Source organism: Astatotilapia calliptera, chromosome 10 (assembly GCF_964374335.1).
Source record: "Astatotilapia calliptera chromosome 10, fAstCal68.1, whole genome shotgun sequence".
Taxonomy (NCBI): domain Eukaryota; kingdom Metazoa; phylum Chordata; class Actinopteri; order Cichliformes; family Cichlidae; genus Astatotilapia; species Astatotilapia calliptera.
This window is the reverse complement of record NC_137431.1, coordinates 19,682,271-19,704,483: the sequence shown is the minus strand read 5'-3', so window position 1 is coordinate 19,704,483 and position 22,213 is coordinate 19,682,271. Positions and strand designations below refer to the sequence as shown.

Sequence of the window (22,213 nt, the reverse complement as noted above, 5' to 3'; positions counted from 1 at the left end):
ATAGAGCTGAGAGGAACTGACTGTCACTCGTTGTGACCCATTTAACGTACAAGTAGGCATTTGATCGATTGCTGATGTGAAAAATATTGATGTTTGCCACTTTTTTATGGTTCATGGTAATCTTGTTTAATGAACAATCCGTGCAGTTCAGCTGCTAGACATTTAATCGACACCATGCTGCTTTGTTCCCAGAGACAGAAACAATTACTATTAACGCAATTGCATTTTGCGTATCAATCAAAGTAACTTAAATATGAATGAATTAATGTAAATGAATAAAACAAAACATAATTTAATATGAACACAAGAAAGAGGTTTGGGAAATGCCAATAAAGAGATTTCACTGGCTGTTTCAGTTTCCAGCTTATAACATAAATTAAGAAGTTTGTAACTTTATTCCCAACTAACCAGAAACCAACACAGTGACCTCAACAAGATAAATATTTACAGAGAGTTTTATCTATGATAAGTGTGTAGGTTTAACTTTTAAAACATGTGTCTCCTCAAACAAGATAAAGAAGCTGAGAGACTGACAGTGATGCACAGCGATGTGTTGTATGTTTGCTGCGCAGAGATCCGTGAGGCATTCCGTGTTCTGGATCGTGATGGGAATGGTTTCATCTCCAAACAGGAGCTGGGCATGGCCATGCGTTCCCTGGGTTACATGCCCAGTGAAGTGGAGTTAGCCATCATCATGCAGAGACTGGACATGGATGGTAAGATGCTACATAAGGACACACTCTTGGGTGCATGCATGGAGCAGCAAACCATGCATTTTCACATATGCAAAACACAGAGTGCAACTCTGCATGTGCGACTGTTTTACATAAAATATTTGTGTTTATATTGGAATAAAAAATGTTGTAATGTTATCCTTTTAGAGAGAAGCTTATCATTATCTTTAAATGTGTTGCATTTTTAATGAAGTGTAAATGACTTAAGTAATGCAGTCTTGCAGAACTTAATTCCTCTTTCACTTGCTTGAGGCTAAAAAGGGGTTTTAGTTTTAGTTACAGTGTCCTTCAAACTTTGAAGTGCCTAAATGGCAGCAGGTGGTCACTTATCTAAAATTAATTCACCTGGAGACAACAGAGAGAGAACCTGCCTCCTCCTTAAACTCCTGCTTTGCTTGTAAATTCTCAGAGGGCCGCAATTTCTCATCAGCAGTCCCTGAATCACAAACCAGCTAGTCAGTCTTTCGGCCGGTTCTTATCAGCCTGCTCTTGATTTCACGGCTCGCTGTAAATATCAAAGGTCAAAGCTAGAAGCTTTTTGCGTCCATGAGCAGCTTGAGAGCAGCACTGCCATTTGTTCTGCTGAGAGACAGTATCTCTTTTAAAATCCTTTACCCCTGACTGCTATCATCCCCATGTCACCGCTCATAAAGCACTGAAAGGCAAAATTATTTTAAGAATGAGAAATTTTATAAGGTGTCAGAAAACCTGCGCAGTTCTTCGGATGTATTTTATATGTATAATTAAATCAGTTCTTAAGCATTCTTGATCCTCTGATATCCGGCATTATCCTTTTCCCTCAGCTTTAGGCAAATAGTCTTAAAAAAATAAGATTATTCTATATTATGTTAATTCAAATTACTTTTGAGAAGCTGTAGTCAGGCTTTGGAACCAAGCTGATGCTCTTTCATGTGCGCAGTATCCTATAATACAAGATAATGGTTTATTTTATGGGTCTGTAATCTCCTAGTCATTTTTGAAAAATAATTTAAAAGTGATAATAAGACATTTACTGCAAAAAATGCATAATTTTGTAATAAGTATAGGAAGATATATTTTCTTCAGAAGAATGTCTTCATATACCAAAAACGTAATTTTGTATTCAACATACTGAATTGTTGGTGTGTTTATAGAACATTTTCAGGCTCTCTAGCGTTATCTGTGGGTATTGTTTGAATCATTTTTTTCTCTATTATATCTTCCAAATTACAAATAATTTTCAGGAGGGAATAAAAAAAATAATTGACACACACAACGGTGTTCTCACACAACATTACCGCACCTTGTCCAGACTACTAATGCGTCTAATATGCTCCTTACGATAACACGTAATAATCCGAACATTAGATAACAATTTTAACTGGTCATAAAATCAATATTGGCAATATACAGTGTAATAAGTCTGGGTGTTTTATGGTGTTTACAATGTGCTGCCATAGTGCGTGTATTTATTCCACGGGGCGCTGCCTGTTGACTGTTATCTATAACAACATACGGCTGCAGAATACATAATGCAAGCACACGCAAAGTTGTCTCTTTTGAATTTAAATCTGCCAAATGATCCCTGAATTGTCACAAAAATCAGTCACACAGACACACACAGGCACACACTCGTGCAGGTCCACGCATTGTATCCGAAAGGTGAATTAAGGCCGATGCTGCACGAGTGCTCGTCATGGATGAAAGCACACACCCATCTGTTGATCTGTCTCCTTTGTTTCTGGAAAGAAATGAACTTTGTCATAAAATGCATTATTTAACTCTGCTTTGCCATCCTTCCTGTCTCAGTATCTGATTGTTTTTTTGTGCTGGTCTGTCTCCTTGCTCCTCTTTTTCTGTGTGTGTGTTTGTCTACCTGCAGGGGACGGCCAGGTGGATTTTGAGGAGTTCATGACGATACTGGGGCCCAAGCTGCTGTCATCTGACAACAGAGAAGGATTTCTAGGCAACACCATTGACAACATCTTCTGGCAGGTGAGAGACAAAGCTTCCTCCTCCCAGCTGGTCAACAGTCTGTTGCTCATCACTCACTCTCCTCATCATTTATCAGTTCAATCCCTTATGCTTCCTCTTACTTCTTCCGCCTCACCTCTGACTTGTATTTTAACAGTCAGAACAAGTCTTACATCTTTGAGAACAGCCCTAGTTTCTCCAAGAACTCTGCAGGCAAGCATAAAACATACACACATACAAAATACACTCTCAGCCCCCCTACCTGCCTTTGCTGTTCCCTTGCATAGCTTTTTCCCCCCCTTTTTGGATCTGAGTCTTAAAGGAAAAGAGACCTGCTGAGAATTAAGTGTGTTTCTTTATGTACGTTTTTGGAGATTTTTGGGCATACATGTGTTTATCATTTAATGTGTTGCAGAGAGCATTATCATAATGAGGGGTTTGGGGATGCACTGTTCAAATTAGGCACCACAGTAAATAAAGCTCATTTGCATGTGCTTACTTTGTTTTTGAAAATTGTTGTAGACAGAAATTAGCTTCTCTCCGAGTCTTTTTTCTGTGCCTCGTAGGTAAGACATGCAACAATAATGAAAAGTGCAAAGTTTTGAGTTTGTGTACGTGCGCTTTTGATGTGTAGGGAGGAGGCTGAGTGCGAGGACGGTTGGATGAGCACAGCGACAGTGCTCAGGAAGCTGTTCAGTGCTTTCCTTGAGTCAAATGAGAGGAGAAACAGGGTGACTCATTGAAATGAAGAAGTGTGTGTGTGTGTGTGTGCCTTTCAGGTTACAAACACACACAGGGCCACATTTGCATTCTTCATCCTAGGTTTCAATGTTCAGTTACTTTAGACAATATAACTGGTGAAACAATGAGCCATTCACGCGCATTCACAAAACAAAGAAAATTCTTGCAAAAAACAACAACCAAAAAAAAAGGCAATTTTTAAAACGAGGAATGCTGTGTGAAACAGAACACCTTTTATAAATGAGACATGCTGAATCTCTGACAAATAGATGGAGCAAGACAGACAGTGTGCAAGCCAGAGAGGCTGAAAGAGATGACAGAATAGAGAGAAGAGCTGGACAATAAGCAGGGATGGGGAGTTTGTGGGGGTGGTGTGGGGGGATGCCCCACATAAAGATATCGAAGTACAAAGGAAAAGCACACAAGAAAAAAAAAAAGGGGGGGGGGGGGGGTGACAGACGGAGTAAGAGAAACTGTGAAGGTCGCAGACAGTGTGCATCTCAAGGGTGATTTGAAATGTTCACCTCACAAAAACAAGAAGAAGAGATGGGGGAAATGACAGTAGAGTCAGGAAGCACGGAATGTAGGAAAAGCAAAAGGGGGGGATTTTGTGTGTGTGTTTGTGAGCCTGTTTATTTTCCACAGACCTCAGTGGGAGACGGGAAAAGAGGCAGAGCCATCATGTTGAGAGAGATGGAAGAGGTCCGCCATGATGGATACATTGTGATGGGCCATAATGACTCAGTTCAGTATGTTCGAATAATATCTGCGCTCTGAGAGATGCATGATGGTTTCACTGGGGAGAGTGGAACTGCCGTGCGTACCTGTTTATTGACTTCTGCGCAGTCGTGTGATTCTGCGTTCTTTTTGTTTGGTGTACCTCTGAAAAAACTCCTCTGGTTCACTGTTGATTTTCCACTGTAGCGTGGTGTGAGTGCGATCTCACTGAGCTTTAGATATCTGCTTTGAAAAACTCCCGAATCAAGTTACCGCATTCGCTCTGACAGCCAGTAAATTAGATTTGAGAAAGCTAGCACCCACTCTTCCATTGCAAATTAAGCTGCAGCACCTAAAGACAGTCACTTACAAACAACAGTTTTTAAACCAATATCTTAACAGTGTTTATAGCTTATGAGAAATATGTTTATGCTGAGCGAGTGGGAAGGAGGTCTGTGGGATCGCCATCGTGTTATGATTGTGGCCAGCCTTTCATTACATTTATTTGGCAGGCATGTTTTGTCCTAATGGGCTTCCACATTTTTCCAAAACATGCCAGGAGCATTTCCTGGATTCATGTTCACAGGCACAACATGCAGACAGGAGGAATCGGGCATTGAACCAACCCAACATTTAATGGCCAGCCTGCTCAACCACCTAAGCTACTCCTGCCACCAAAGCATGTTTAACCTCATTTGCAGAAACCATGTATAGTGTGATGTTACAGTGATGACAGGACCCAAACACTGGCCACCAGAGTAGAAAGCCCAAACCTGTAATGAGGCATGCAAGGTTTATGAGCCAGTGGGGCAACCAGAGTAGGCAGGGAGCAGGGAAAAGAGACAAAAATATCACAGATATAGTTTATAAAAAGAAGATTAAGTAGGAAAGAAAAGGTAATCGAGAGCACAGAAAGGATTAGATTATTCATTAGAGGTAAAGGGTTAAATGAAACAAAACGATTTTTAAGTGACTTATTTTAAAACATCATGTTTTATTAAAAATAAAAAAACAACATCTCAAATTGTGTATTGCTATACTTCTTGCTATACATGTAGTTGTAACTTCACTGTGAATTATAGCTGATGAGCCCAACAGCTTTCAGAAAGCAGCATCGTATGTCATCAAAATCTGTCAGCAGATTCTTTCCAGGCATTGCAGGTAAAATGTGCTGTAGCCTTGTTTTTGTTTTCACTGTGGAAAAAGTATATGTGCAAATGTTTGCAACAATTGTCAAATTGTTGTGTTTGGTACTGAAGTCAAATGTTGCTGTTGTTGTTTTTCATTCAAGTTGTACAAAAATAATTAGGTAGTGTGTATCGCAGCTGACATACAGAATAATATGTGTAATAATAAGTGTTACTTAACACTCCTGCAAATCTTCAAGAGACTGAACTTGGTTCTACTTTGCTGTAGTAAAATCTACACTTCAGCAGGGCAAACTTCAGAGCTGTGTAGATATCCGTAAGTTGTGTTTGTAGTAGAGATGGCACGATACCACTTTTTTATGTCCGATACCAATATCATAAATTTGGATATCTGCCGATACCGATATGAATCCGATATAGTGTTTTTTAATCAATAATACTGTTTTTTTTTATCTTGCTGCATTTTGTATAAGTTCATACTGAAGTTTATTTATTTATTTATTTATTTATTTATTTATTTATTTATTTTTCTTCTTTTTTTTTTCTTTTTTTTTTCAGGAAGTAATGTTTGACACAGCAGGAGTCCTGCCTTTCAGATGATCAAAGTCATACTCAAGTTTAAAAAACAACAAGACTAAAGGTATTCTGTTATACCTGTATGCAAAAAAAAATTTTCATAGTTCAGCAATACTGATCAATCTAATAAACTTAAACCTACTCCATCCTCCCTATTCTGGTATTTTAAAGAGTACTTAGCGTAAATATTAAGCAACCTAACTAATCCGGTCGTTAAGTGATGACATGACGAATCCTACTTCCGGGCCTAAAGTAGTCTGTGTTTAATATGGCTTTTGTTTTATTAACATGTTTAATGTTTTGTATTTTCTTCTATTTGATCTCAAAAAGCTCCTAAAACAGTCAGTGATCCCTGTTGACCTCCCTCGGCTTTTATTACCGCTAATCATTTATTTAAGCTCAGTTTTTAAAACCTTAGGATGTAACTAAAGCCCAGCCCATGCAGCAGTATATGAATGACTAACCTCGTATTGTGGATGGATTATCTCAGTTGTTCTCCTGGCTGAAGTTTGGTCCTTTTACAGCATCCTGCCATGCGATTACATTTGCTCCTGACCACCGAGAACACTCACGCTAACTTTTATCGAGTGGAAAAAAAAGTTAGCTTGTTTATATTAAGCTAACATAGCTGTGTCGCTAGCGGTCACGTAGCACATCATTATATACCAGCTAGCCCAACTTCAGTAACCTTACAAACGTCACTGCTGTTTAGTTTTCTGTCTTCATTTATGTTGGAAGTGATAACAGAGCTGTACGTTTTAATTTGTTTCCAAAACCTGGCAGTCAGGACATGCTATATTGTATTTAGATAGAAGCTAGCGAGCTAACTTCCTGCTAACTTCTAACTCCGTTAAATGTCATAAATTCCGTTTTCATGGATGCCTGGATGTTAAACTCAATTGTTACACCTGGTAGAGCAGAACGCTGATCATTTCATTAAAGATGAAAGACTTTAGACAGTTTTTCAACTCTCAGTAATGCCATAGTGATTGTTTGATATATGGACCTGCAGCGGAGTTTAGGCCCAGACAGGGCTAGTGACGTCAGACTTAACGACCGGATAGGGTTCCAACTCCCAGCAACAAAAAAGCAAAAACAAAATAGGGAACTACCCCTCACGCTGCACCTCATGATACTTAATCGACGTAATCAACCTTAATTTGATGCAGTGTGAAAAGAAAATGCACAGAAATCAATTATTTTTCAAGAATAATTAAATAGATTCAACATCTTTCTTTAACAGAATTGCAGACTGCACAGATGGTACCTTCCCAAAGGAAAAGCTTACTGGGGTATATATTAGACTTAATAGTTACTATATACAGTAATGGACTTCTATTCATTTTACATCAAATTAAAACTTTGGGTGTCAGATAATTATTTAATAAAAGCTAGACATTTTAAATGAGAATAAGAAAGAAAAGTATGTCTTTGTGCCCCCTTTTCCCTGTTCATGCCCTATCGGCCCCCTTGGCTAAACTTTGCTAGATCCGCCCCTGCACAGTTACCAGCCGTCAGCTACGTAGAAAAGGATCCTGGTGTACAAAGTAATATTAAATAAATTCTAACAACAGCTTAAGCTTAAACGTGCTGCTGTTGTTCGGTTGCTGGTTTCCTCTTTCTGGTGTGAAGTGGGCCAAAAACAAACAAGAGAGACGGACTCCTGACAGAAAAGCCGATCAGCTGATCATTGATCAGTTTCATGACTGAAGTAGCAGCAGGAGAGGGAGGGAGAGAGAAGAGGCAGTCGCTCCATATATCGGTTGTTAAGCTTAACGCGGAAATGCTTTATAAACATTCAGAGACGAACTTACGCACTTGCTTTACTTCTCTCTGGGATAACTTCCTTGGAGATGAAATGCCAGATGGCCGCTCTATCACGTGATGCACACTGCTCCGACGTGCTACGGTTATGAGCCGAGTTACGCCATGTTGCAAGTTTTGTGAGGTTTTTTGATATTTAATGGATCGGATTACATTTTTTATTTCCCTCCGATATCCGATCCAGTAATTGACGTCAGTATCGGACCAATACCAATACGTAATATCGGATCGGTACATCTCTAGTTTGGAGTATGTGAGTATCTAGCTAGCTCTACAGAAGAGGAGCAAGTATAAAGGGAGCAACATTTTTTAAGTGGCAGGCAATTTCAAATGCAACATTTCAAATGCAGCTCAAGAAATATCAGCAAATATACAGACTGTTTGTGCGGAGTTTGTCACTCACCGTGTCTGTAGCTACTCTGTTTCCCAGCCAGAGAAAAAAGTTCTCTCAGAGATGGAGAAAGATGTAAGAAAGACAGGGCAGGACAGGAAGAAGAGAGGTTAGATATAAAGGTAATGTAGTGAAGTAGATTTTTACGTGATGTCCGCAAATGCAGCACTAACATCCACACCTTCCCAGCTGCTAATTAGAGGCCCTATAAGAAACAGCTGCGCTTCACTACCACATGGAGGTATTTGGCAGTCTTTTCCCATCCAAGGTAGCTGAGACCGTTAGGCAGCTAAGCACTGCAGGTCTGCTCATGAAAGCTGTTCATTTTAGTATCGCCCTTTAGAAAGTGGATTGTGCCATACTGCTGCGGTCTTGTTCGGATTTATTCTGTCTTGTTGTGGCCTGTTATCTTACAAACGTTTATGGACTGGCCTCGACTGAGTCCTGGTTTTATGGTCTTTTACTCAGAATTATTTTCTGTATTTTAAATCTTGCTTTTATAAAGTACTGTAACTTAGGGTGTATTTGTTTTATCTTTTACTAATTTGTTTAAGGTTTTATGCTGTGTCTTTAGTGGCGGTGTGGTCACTTGTTGAGGGGCTAGGCACGATGTGGAATCCCCTCCCCGATGCATAAGAGTGTACACACCGAGCATAGGTAGATTGCACCATTTAGATTTCAGTGTGAGTGACAGTGAGGTTTGCAGTGGAACTACACGGGTGAGTAATTGGTGGCACCATGGAGCACTCCTCTCTGTAGGTTCGATTCAGGAGGCACCTGAATAGTCACCCATCTACAATGTAGGCAGAAAATATAACTATTTCCCTGCTTGTGTCTTACATAAGAGATTCCAGCTAAGTACATTCAATAGATTTAGATTGGCATGACATTTCATTCTCATGTGCTGGTATTATTTTGTTTGTTTGTTTTTGTTTTAAACACAAGTGTCTGTGCTTCTACTTCAGTAAAGAAAGTGTGTACTTTAGCCACCTCTGGAGTCAGTGCCATTTAAAATACAAGAGATGAATTTTTACAGGGACTGCACTCAGAGGTTTAATTCATTCAAGTCATGTAATGTGTCAAAGAGATGATTAATCTGTGTCAAATATTCATTAAAAATATTAACTGATATTTAAGTCAGGGTTCTAAATTTCTATCATCAACTTGTTAAGTTTTCATCTTTTTTAAGCGTAGCCAGCTGTGAGTTATTTTATCAATGAAAACTGAAACCCAAAGGAAAGACTGTCTGCATCTACAGCTGTTAAAAACACACCACAGTGTTCATTCTAATAAGCAAAGATTAGTGCGTTTTAAAAATGTTGTGTCCCTGCTTCCCCATATTTTAAAGTGCAGTGAGATTAAGTGGATTACTTTAACACGTGTTTGAAAAGTGACCAGTATGGTGCCTAGTGAGTTTCAGCAACTTTCAATTGAGAATTTTCCTATTTTCAGTTTTATTCCCTCACATACATCTGCAATTGATTTCTGTTCCCGTGGCTCTTGTTTATCTATTATTCATTTCTGGTTGACTGTAGCTTCTGCCTTTTTTAAGTCAATTTTGCACTGCCACATGCAGTCAAACCAAAAACTTTACTTGAACTTGAAGATGACGCCTAACTGTGACAGCACTGCTGCAAGACAGAAGAACTAGGTGGTGAGGGGGAAGTGTACAGAATAAAAGAAACATTGCTTTCGGGATGTCGCTCTGGGTGACTTTTTAGAGAAAGGGTCAGAAGACGAAGCAGGTGGACGAATGACGAAACAAGCCTGTGTTGTTCGAGGACAGGAGGATTAGTAAGGAAGGACGGCGTGTAAGCACCTGTTCCTCTGATTGATGTGTCCTGGCTCCTTCGATATGTCACCGGTCACTGCTCGCGATCCCCTGCTGCTTCTCTGTCAACCATTCACTCACATACAAACACACATTTCTATATAGAGAGACACACAAATGACATATTTGAGCTCAGTCAGTGAAAGACAAAATGCTCTGACAGGAAAACTCTTGGTCTTCATTGTGTGTGTGTGTGTTTGGGGAGGGGGGATGTCAGAGACCTGGCAGGAGGAGAAATCACTCTGCTGCTTAGTAACAAGTACCACTGTGGATTTCACCCAGTCGATAGACAGTCAGGAACATTGTACATTCTCCATGCTCCTGCCTCACCTGTCATGTCGTCTGTCCTGCGGCTGCAGTCCGAAGAGGTTTTCCTCCATTTCCTTGTATCTATTCAATTTAGAGACAGCTATGGCAAGAAAGATAGCAGAAGTCAGTCAGCTCATGCCCTCCAACTGCTGCTACCAAACCCTATTTATTTGCCCTGGAGCACCAGACAAGGCAGCATTATTCAGTTAAAAGTCTAAACAGGTTTTTTTATGCTAATTGCAAATTTAACAGAAGTCAAGACAATTTATTTTCATAGACCAATATCACAAATTTGCCTGAAGGTACTTTACATTGCAGTCAGCTCCCTCTGTGAGTTTCATTGAAGTAAGAAAAAAAAATTCCCAACATGGAAAGAAATGAGAGAAAAATCAAGAAAAGCATGTGAAGATGGATCCCTGTTCCACTGCCAGCTTTTTGGGTGGTAGAGTGACAGTTTTATTTAAGCCAGGAATTATGATTTGTTGTTGCAGTTTGTTTTTCAGCTCTGGCTAAGATGATTACAACTCATACCCCTGCACTGAATCTTGTTTGTTGTGTCTTACAGCCCCTCTATCTTTACCCACTCCTGTCACTTTTGTCCTTTTGAAAATAAAAGTTGCTTTAGTTTCATGTTTGCCAAATTGTGAATAATCTCCTATGGGTTGTTTTACCTTAGCTAACCAAATAAAAGCATCTGCATGCGTGGGTGTTGAATTGTGTGTGTGTGTGTGTGTGTGTGTGTGTGTGTGTGTGTGTGTGTGTGTGTGTGAGAGTGTGTGAGAGAGAGAGAGAAAGCGAGAGAGAGGGAGAAGAGGATGAGATAGAAACCCAGAGAGGGTGTCTGTCTGTGCAGTTTTGTGTCTGCAGTTATTTACTGCAGTGTCTCAAGTTTGCTTTCATTTGTGTGGGTTTGTGTGCGAGTATGCATCCAAATGCATGTTTCCATAATTAAAGCGTAAATCCCCAGGAAAGGCAAGACGAACAGTTAGATTGGAATCAATACACATTTGCAGAGCACAGAGAAGTGGACGTGCAAAATACATAAAGACCTGACACAAGTCCTTGTTATCATGTGTATCCATGCCTGTTCAAGGACATTTCTATTAATGGGTCAATATATCAGTTATGATTCACTTTTTTCTTTTCTTGCAGTCTTGAGATCTGTTATAAATCAGAAATTCCCCAAATTAGCTAATAATTTGGGGATTTTTATGTGTAAGATTTTTTTTTTCTTTATGATACCAAAAGGAATTCATTTTATGACACAGAATTTTGTTCCTTCTCAAAACAATTTTCAAATGTTCAGTGTAATCAAAGCACTAGCATTTAGGAACCTAAAATACAAAACATGAGCACAACGCTTAAATGCACAAAATAGAAACAGAAGCTTAAACAATCTTCATATTTGCAAATCATCTGAGATGCTCTTGCCCCTCCTCTATCCACTGCTGGCATCGATCCTGATTTTGGGCCCAGTAATTTTGTGATGCCATGCTGGTGCTGGCTTTTTGGCACCGTCTTTAGTCAGTGGAAATGTGTGGAACTGGTTTTAGATTGGACACTGGGAATGCATCCGTGGAAAAGAGAGGACTGACATCAGCGGCTTCAGTAGTGGCCATGGCGGGGGAAAAAACTACAAAAATCAAACTTCTTCTTCCTGTTATGTTTAGTTCTCAAATCCGTTCTCGGACCACTACTGAGCATCATGATGTTAAGGGAGAAAAAACTTCCAAAGAGAAATGCTGAAGAACATGACACACGATACAAAGGCAATTAGGCAGAGGAGAGGCTACTAAACGCATAAATGAAGGACAATTAGACACAGGTGACAGACAGTAGGGCAGGACAGGCAATGAAAGGAAGTGTAAGTATGACAAAATACAACAGGACACAGAAAAAAATAATAACAAAGACAAAGAATGATCTCAGAGTCAGGACAAGACTCACTAATACATCTCGAAGATGATGCTATAAATCAATTATTTTCTGACACAGAGTTTAAAAAAAAAGCTTAATACCACTCTCATACAGTATCTGTCCAAATATGCTGTCACAGCTGTATTCACTAATGTCTGGAAATGGGAAAACCTTTATTCTGACTCTGTAATTTGTGAGCTATACAAGCCTATATTTGGCAAAGGACTGTTCCCCCTTTGTTCCATATCACTGTGCGAACTATGTACTGGCTTTAGCATCATATTTAATGGACAGAGACGAGACTGCACATTGAAATTCCAGAAAGAAAGCAAATCAGTTTGTTTGTTTTTTCCCCAAAATGTGAAACTTGTCGATTAAACAAGAAATGGGCCTCAACTTCAAGCCTGACCAGGCAGGTGATGTAAGGATTAACCAAAAATTTGTAAGTCCCAAAGACATGTTTAGGTTTCACGCAAGGTCATTGATAGGTTTGCAGCGTAAACCTATTCGCTGGAACGTTCAAGACAATTCTACTACACAGCAAAAGCAAGACACGAGTAGGCAAAGTTCTTTATGTTTCTCCTGCACGGGAGAGAACTGGACAAACGCCGTTCCTTCGCTTGACCCCAGTTGCTCTCGTCCACTCCCCCGTAACGCTGCTCTTTTATTGAGGTTACATGAATATACATAGGTTCATTAACATATGACGTCTACATACACACAAAGCATATAAGCATATATGAGTAGATATTTCTAAGCATAAATGACAATCAACAATACAAATCTAACAGTCATGCTTCTAAAATCATTTATAAGCCCTCCCTCCCCTTTTCATTCAACATCTGTGGTTTTCCCTAAAGTCATTAGTCATAAAGCACACTGGTTTTAGTATTTTAGCGTATAGTGAGCAAGTCAGTAAAGCAAGAGCAGGATTATCTTCTCGTTAAAATGAGCATCTCTTCTTCACAAACGCAGCTCTTTTACTTTTTTACCACCATTGTCTGCCAGTTCTGTTTTCTCCATCTGTCTCCCACTACTTCACACATCTCCCTTTTCTTTGACCTCATCGTGCTTTCCTGTTTTCTTATCTCTGTGTCTCTCTCTTCCTTTCTCCATCAAACCCTTCTTTTCTTCGTCTTCGCCATGCCTGCCTCTCTGTGTCCATCTGCCGTGCTAAACCAAGCGACTGATTGTATTTCAGGCAGTCAGTGAGGTAAATAATCTAGGCCTGCATGCTGGGCTTGAGGGCTCCATGAGTATCCCTGGATTGAGCCCCTGGGTGGTTGGGGGGTAGAATAGATGTTGGACAGAGGCAAAGATTCAGACTTCAAGTCATGGATATTTGATACCCTTATTAATAATATGAAACAATTACACAAAACGACCACCTACATGGAAGCCAACATGCCAGTTTCTCCGCCTATACATGTGAACAGGAAAAACAGAATTATATCATGACTCATGCACCAAAAATAGCTCCAGTTTTCTTTACATTACAACTGACACAGTTCCTACCTACATACTGTATCCCTGCGTTACGCTGTTGACTAATTAAAAATATATTCATATATAGCGTCATTTCCTACACCTCATTCTTCTATATTTATCTGCCCTCATGAAGTCGGCCTGTGTTTGACTGTGTATCTGCATTGATTGCTGTGTGCCCCTGCAGTTCGACATGCAGCAGCTGTCTCTGGATGAGCTGAAGCAGGTGCTGTTCCACGCCTTCCGGGACCACCTGACAATGAAGGACATAGAGAACATTATCATCACCGAGGAGGAAAGCCTCAATGAAACCTCAGGGAACTGCCCTGAGTATGAGGGAGGTGAGGAAGCCGTTCTCGTGGAAACTTTGTTGGTATAAAAAGGTGTTTTGGGCAGTAAACAGTAATCTCTTAATGATTCAAATAACAACATGCACTATGCTTATTCGAACTGATTAAACAATCCAAAGTACACATATTTGTTTTTTTGCCAAGAGCCTGGTGAGTAGATCGATATCGCTTTTATTACTGTGTGCTATGAAGCTACAGCCAAGAGGCAATTAGACAAGAAGCAGGGGGAAACCAGTTTCTTTCTCTCTCCACATCTCTGGATTATCCCTGGTGGCTGTTTATGAGAGATAATCAACCAATCAGAGCTCAGGAGGATGGAAATTAGGGCATCATCTTCCTGCATTGCTAACTAGCCATATTCATTAAAAATGGAAAGAGAAAAACATGGTCAGCATGTATAAGATCAGGACATCTGTACAAGTTGCTGTGAGCTAACTTAATGCAAACTCTGACTTGTTTCTTCAGTGACTGTGGAAAAATCTTCACCAAAATGCCTGTAACAAGACAGATAAGGCAGCTGCTACTTATTGTTTTGGACAAAACTAAATCATACCTCTGGCCAACTTGACCACAGTTAAATGGATGAGTAAATGGAGTAAAAAAGAAATGCAATTTCACTTTGGCAGCTAACCTGGTTCTCTGCAAAGAATAATACCCAAAAAGCCTCTAACACTCACAGTTTGGTGTGTTTTGTTTTGGGGGGTTTTCTGTCTTTTATCAGTACACAAAATGAAGCGGTTAAGCTGCAGAACACTGTGTGTTGACTTCCTCAAGTCTGCTTGGCAAACTCAGTGAAACGTCTCAAGCAAATAATTAAAGCACACGATAACACTCATAACTATTTGCCATGACACCACAAATAGCTGTATTTACGGTTTAGGTGTGGAGTTTTGTAGAGTGCCAGGCTAGCTCTCTGATTCCAGACTTTTTCGCTATGGTGAGCTTTATGCCTTCATACTTGAGGCACAGGCACGAGTCGTCTGATCTCAGCAGTGTGTAAGAAAATAAGCAACACTCCAAACATTATACTAGCCATTTACCATCAGCAAAGGATTATTGCAGTGATCAGTTCTCTTACAGGAGCCCTCGTGCACACTTTACCTGCACAGAGTCATTGTTTTTGTTTTTCTGCTTGTCTAGTCAGACATGATCTTGACAGCTGCCCTGGTTTCATTTTGACTATGTCTAGAGAGAGCCACTGATGCAAGTGTGTGCTGTCAGCCAGCTTATCATTGTCTACAAACTAAACCAAGGACTGAATCATGGACTGTATGTGAGCTTTTGGCTGATGTGGAAGTGCTTAAGCCAAAAGAAGGTTAACTCCTCTGACTGCAAAGACAGGTTTGACTGTACAGATAGCCGACAGCAACAAGTAAAATTCTAAAACCTTTGCTTTAAATACAGTCTTTTGACTGAATCAAAACAACTTCAACAAATGAGTGAATGTGCTATGGGACTTGACTGGGAGTCATGATGTGCCAGAGCAAACCAGCTGCTCACGAGAAATAAAGTTAAGAGAAATGAAAAGTCTGAGGAAAGGAGAAAACTTAGTGCTACTGGAACAAAGTGGAAACTACATAGCACTGTGCTATGGGTGAATCCTCAGGCTCGCAGAAGCAACCTTTTAAGTGTTGTTTAGCAAAACTTTGAGGTGAAATCCTTCATTTTCTAATCTGTTGCTATATCCATCACAGAAGTTTCACCTGTAAAGTGTTGATCATGTCAAAAAGACTATGAAAAATCAAGACTGCTGAAGTAATATTTAGATGATAAAATCTAAACATCCTGCAGTCATAAATTAATGTCTGTAAGTTTTTGAAGCCAGGAGTAAGACAGATTGAAGATTGACGCCTTGCTAAATGTTTGACTGAACAGCTGAAAGACAGGCAATATTTTTCCAGCCTATGAACAACTTATGTCGCTGTAGGGAGAATAGGGAAATGAAAGCCTAAACCTGACCCTGCAGAGCCCAAAATTGCCTGTCTGCTGTGAAACATCCACTGAGTAAGACTAAGACAAAGGTAAAGAAAGATCAAACACATTGAAAAACTTAGAAAGCCTTAATGAATCCACTGGGACTCAGTCTTGGGGAGACCTTAAAAAGAGACAGCTGGAGGGAAATGGTGAAACTAAGCAGAGAAGGGACAGAAGATAAGAGGCTAAAGAGGATCAGGGAACTGCTGGCTTGGCACTCTCTTTCACGAAGTTTTTGGTGTTGAGGGAAGGCTGTATCGTGGAGTTAGGGAGAGCAAAATGGAAAGTATAAAAATGTTGAGAGTGGGAAAATAGGCAGGGGGAGGATGTAGAAGACATGAAGAGGTATAGACATCACTTCTAAAGGACAGCTGTACACCTCTCCACATTTAACCCTCTTCCCATATACTCAGCTTCCCTCTTTCATGGCTGCTTCGTTCCCATCTGCTTCCTGTCCAGTGGGACCCCAGTGCCTTTCACAGTTCCTCTTAGATCCCCAAGTCTGAGCGCTGACTTGATTTATTGATGCAGTGTGTGATACTAACAACCTGAGACAAGCAGGCTGACAGCAAGGAAACTTTTGGTTGTTACTCCTGCTTCAAGGCCTGTTGGAGGACACATCTGTCTCTGCTCATCTTTTTCTCTCAGTCTCCAAAGATAATGTCTTTAAGGAGGAAAGCAGGGGCCTGTCATCCCAAACACCCCAAGCAGAACAAAAGTTCCACCTTGCGCCTCTTGTCTTTGTTTTTGCTTTGCAGCTTTGCGTGCGTTGTAACCAGTTTTTGCCTCTGATGAATTGATTGTCTTTACACTGGAGACGCTTCAACTCGACGATCTGGGTCACCGAGATAAGCTGCAAAACATGGCAACCAGAAATGTTAGCTGCTACTTCACCTGCATTTGTTTGAGTCAAAGAACCAACATGTCTCCCGAGGAACAGGTTAAAATGGTAAAAGCTGAATTCTTCATGAAGACCATTAGACACTTGGAGAGAAAATGCCCGTTACCTTTATTGTTCCGCAGACTTTATTTTCTAAACCTTCACACATTCTTTCTTGAATGCCGTGTTAAAACAGTCTCAACTCAAAGGTCCATTTAGTTGCATTTTGAAGCTTTTGGTAATATGTTGGAGTTTTCACTCAGCTAGTGGAAGTCACTTAGATTTCACATGAGCTTTGATTATATGATCATGGAGGTTGCATATGGGTGGGAGACTGTATCCCCTAAAACTGCCTCACTGAGATTGTGAGAACATCCACTGACTTCTTTTTTAATGCTGCACACCAAGACGCGGTTGTATAGCCATTATAAATCACCAGATCAGCATGTAACAAGGCCTGCCTCCATATAAAGCCAATTAACTGTTTTGTTTTTTCTTTTTAAAGACACAATCAACTGTGAGAGCAGCAGAAAACCAAGGGGGCTATCTATTACCTGTTTCATACCATGATGCAACATTTTGAGAAAATACTGTGCTTGTTTTTCTTGTGAGATATCTCTTGCACCTGTGATCTAAGTATAGTGTGAAGCTAGCTCCGGCAAGTGGTTAGCTTAGCATATATGCTAACACAAAAGAAAGACCTTCCAAGAAATTGTCCGATCAATTTTACCTACAAGCAACCATAAAACTCACCAGGTGTTATTTTTGGCCACCTGTGTTGACTTCGAGTATCTGCTGCTTGCGAATGTTAGAAGGTTATTCACGGGTACAAATTTTAAAGCATGGCAGAGCATTAGAGATGCTGTAGTTTCACCTGACTTTTAGGGTGAGTTAAGCTGACTGCCTCTTAGCTCTGACTCCACACCTAATTCCTAACATAAAAGTGATATTGATCTTCTGGTTTAACTCCCTGCAAGGGAGCTCTTTTCCCGAAATGTCAAGCAAACACCTTACATGACAGAAGGACCCAAATAGAGGCAACCAGGGCCAGGATAAAATCCAAACCTCAAATATTTTGCCAAGTTGAGGTCATATACAGATGGCCACTTGGCATAGCAAAGAATGCAGAAGATGTAATGGGAGAAAAAAAGAGGAACAGACAGACAACCCATGTAGTAAATCAAAGAAATGAGGAGAATACCACACAGAAGGAAGTAAATTGTTTGATAACTTGATGACTGAGCGGAACGAGACAATCTGGGAGCTTATTACTGGAGAGCTAGGGATATGTACACTGGGGAGATGGATTAGATTAGTAACAGGTGGTGCACAAAATTGGTGGGAAAAACACGGGGAGAAAGTAAAACAAACCACAGTGCATGAAAGTGAGTGACTTCTAACTAAAACAGGAAGTCACAAAGACTATTCATTTGAACGTCCAGTTTCTATTTCTTTGTTTTCAAACTGAATGCAGTAGCAACTGAATTTACCATGACAAAAAATAAGATGTACAAAAAAAAAAAAGACAAATTATAATAATCTCTTCATTTCTCTTCTTTTTTCACTTCTCTCAGTTCATCCCAAGAAGAAGAATAGGCAAACGTGTGTCAGGAAAAGCCTGATCTGCGCCTTTGCTATGGCTTTCATCATCAGTGTCATGCTTATCGCAGCCAATCAGATGCTGCGGAACGGCATGGAGTAACCAATTGCACTGTGAGCATGGGGAGTGGACAGAACAGCCATGACCTCACATCTTGTCTTTGCAGCCAAAGCTGGACCACAACCCAAGCACTTCTCTAAACAATCAGTTGAGTTTTGTTTTTTTGTTTTTTTAAGTTTTATTTGAACTGAACTTACAAAGGCAGACAATGAGTAAAATAAGTAAAATGAAAGGAGTTGTATTGACGATGTCACCACATAAAGTCACTGGATTTACTGATCGTAAGGAACCTGAACTGCAAAAGAATTCTGTTTTTATATAAAACACTGAAATTAAGGGGGGAGGGTATTATTTTGTTGTTTTCAAGAACAAGACCACCCTTTAAACTTGATTTTCTAATTACCGAAAATGTGTATCAGGTGCTTTGAGCCATTCCTAATTACAGAAAACAAATAATGGTTATTATGGACAACTTCAGAAGTTGCACTGAATGTGGAATGAGTGAATGGTGGGCACAGTATTGAAATGCACACACACACACACACACACACACACACACACACACATATATATATATATATATATATATATATATATATATATATATATATATATATATATATATATATATATATATATATATATATATATATATATATATATATATATATAGTTATGTATACAAAAGACTTTGTGAAACATTTACATTAGTCCACCAGTCTTGGGTCACATACGTTCTATGTGAATCTACAAGAAGCACAACTCAGTACTCAGTGACAACCCACTCAACAGTCATTGCTATCCCACTAGTAGTATTGATTGATTCATTGATTGATTCATTGATTGATTCATTGATTGATTGCTTGGTCAAGGAAGATTTGTGTGAGATGTGAAAAACAGTGGTGTCCACGAGTAAGCTTGGAAAGGTTTTAAAAAAAATCTAATCAAATGGAGTGAGGACTGAAAAATATGTTTAGGAATGTGCTGGGAGAAAATGTTTCATCTCAGCATGTCACTGTAATACTGCCCAGCTGTGGTAAACATAAACCAAGCAAAAGCATGCCACAATACACACTGCCATACCAAACATTACCCCTACTTGTTCCCCATGGATTTCACTGTATATATAATACTACTTAGCTTATGTAATGTATTATTCCTCTCAACAGCAGAATGTATGAAAGATAGAAACTACTGAGCTATATCAGGGATAGAGTTGTGACATGCTGTCTAATACAGTTGTTTTCTTGGACAAGGTTGCCGTCTAGTGGTGAAAATAAGTACTGCAGGTAAACGCCTGAACAGCCATGTTTACTATGTCTACAGGGGGGAAGAACACCGCCAATAAATCTGAGCTTTGATATGTTTTTTGTGTCAGTGTCACAAGGGCACTTTGGTCTGTATTGGTCACTTTTTTTAACAAACATTTCTTTGCCAAACTGGATTGTTGCAACAGTTGATCAAGGTTGGATGAAAGACTGAAGGTGATACCTGTTGTAGTTTCTGGGGTCAATGCTGTGTTCTATGGTTCAGATTTAATAGAGATTTTTATTTTTTATTTTTTACAAGGCTTACTGGGATGAAAAAGTCCAAGAAAGACCTTGTAGGAGATTAGAATCATGCTCCTCTTCTTGCGTAATGGAGACAGCCAAGGTTGAACATCTCAGTGACACAATATATTAAATCTGAGGATGAAGCTGTACTCGGTGGTGTTGGTTTGGGGCTGGGGAATAAATAAACATCATTATTTATGTGCTGAGATTAGAACAGTATTGTGGGGACTGAGCAAAATGTTACGTTTTCATAAACAAATTTAAGGAATTAGTGAAAATTACAGCAAATATTGTTTACAGTTATCTTAACCAAATAGCCCAGCCCTATGTAGATGTAGCTTTATATATGCTAGTGTTTATTAATCCCGATTGCAACACGCCATAACAGCAGTGTAAGCGGACTGCACTGTGCTCCCCTGGGATATTATTGTAGACTTGTTTGTTTCCACTTAGAACTTGGAGCAATTTCACTTGTTTTCTAGCACTTTGGCAGGGCGGAGAGAAACAAAACTGGATGTTTCAGTCAAACTAATGTGCAACCACAAGTCCGGCTTAGACAAAATATAAAGAAGGTAAGAGGGGAGAGGGCTCTCTTTAAAAATAAATAAAAAATTTAAGAAAGCTTTGTAAGATTACAGCAAAAATGTATAATACTGTAAATCAGTATGCATGTTCTTGTTTAGGTTTTCATGTCTTTGAAAGACAGGGAATCCAATAATCTTTCTTTGTGGTGGCACAGCCTTGGTCTAAATGTAGGTATGTATGTACTACTGTCACATACTGTATTTGACTTTCCAATTTATACAGTAATAGCCATTTTTCTAGTTTCTACCAGCTATTAATCAAATCAGAGTGCGGAAGAGGGCATTTTCATAAATATGCAAATACAAGGTCACGTCACCAACATCTCTGTTTCACGTCACCTAGGGTAGAGTCTGTAGGCCTCACTGTGGATGGTTAAACTTTATATTGAATTCAATATATCGTGTGTTTTCTTCACATTAGGTTTTACTGGAATGTTCTCACTGCCTCATTGTCCTTGTATAAACTGCTGTATAATGTATGCTACACTTATTCCTGTAAGTCGGTTCGTCTTTGATATTGACATTTGACCAATGGGCCATCTCTTCGCCTTTGTCGATTAGCATCACAACCCTTTTGAAACCAGCATAGAGCGCTTTATCTTAACAATTCTCCGATAATTGTGCCATTCAGACATCCTTGCATGGCTATGTAAGGGAAACAAGACCTTTTATCGACACTTTTGATGTTTACATTGTTATACTGTACATCTGTATCAGGACAGGATCAATTCATGATTTTCATGTTTTTGAAAGTTGCTTTTAAGATTTGTTTTTACCAAAACATGTTTTTACCAGTTGTAGATTGTGTAAAGACAAATCCTAACACAGATATGTAAAACAACCTTGGCATGCTGCTTAGAAAAGGAGAAAGAAAACAGCAATAGTTACCAACTGAATGGATATTTAAAAATGCAAATAACGAGTTTAATCTGTTTAATCTAAAAAAAGATTTAAAAAAAAAGTTATATCCATATATGTTTATGCAATAAAATTTTGTTTTGATAGAAAAACTATAGTAACTGTGGTTTATTTTGAAAGATGTGCAAGAGAGTTTGAAACAACTTACAAGAATTAAAGCAGCACAGAACGGTCAAACTTAACATCAGTTCAAGTGTGAGAACTTCTGTAACAGCAGAAGTTTGGGGCCAGTCAGGAAGATTCCTGTGTTTGTGAACACAATGCCAAGAAGGAAAGGTGTTGGCAGTGATCTTGAAGAAGCAATTGTTTCTGCCTGTCAATCTGGGAAGGGTTACCTATAAGGGCAATTCCAAACAATTTGAAGTCCATCATACGACAGTGAGAAAGATTACTGAAGTGGAAAACAATTGGAAAACATTCAAGACAACTGCCAATTTTCCAAGACGTGGGTGCCCCAGCAAATTCCCTCCAAGGTCACACCGTGCAACACTCAGAGAAATAAAACAGAGGAGCTATATTTCAGCCTTCACAGGCTTCAGCCTGCACGTTAAATGTTCAAGATGTTTGTGTGTATTTTTATTATGTTCAGACACATAAAACCTTAGAACTGAAAGTGAGTGTACTTTTTTTATACATATAATTTTTGGCTCAAAGTAAGTTTGTAAGCA

General features: G+C 39.4%; 1 protein-coding gene across 1 annotated transcript in view; it reads left to right on the top strand.

Moving 5' to 3' along the window:
* The window catches only part of caln2 (calneuron 2), a 29,143-nt gene extending 10,356 nt beyond the window's left edge, over positions 1-18,787 (top strand). Inside the window, exons 3-6 of the mRNA XM_026183175.2 lie at positions 573-716; positions 2,596-2,708; positions 13,814-13,967; positions 18,405-18,787. Of these exons, the coding sequence (XP_026038960.1) occupies positions 573-716; positions 2,596-2,708; positions 13,814-13,967; positions 18,405-18,532 (539 nt within the window). The 3' untranslated portion in view covers positions 18,533-18,787. The remainder of the gene's footprint in view (positions 1-572; positions 717-2,595; positions 2,709-13,813; positions 13,968-18,404) is intronic.
* Positions 18,788-22,213: the final 3,426 nt, after the last annotated feature.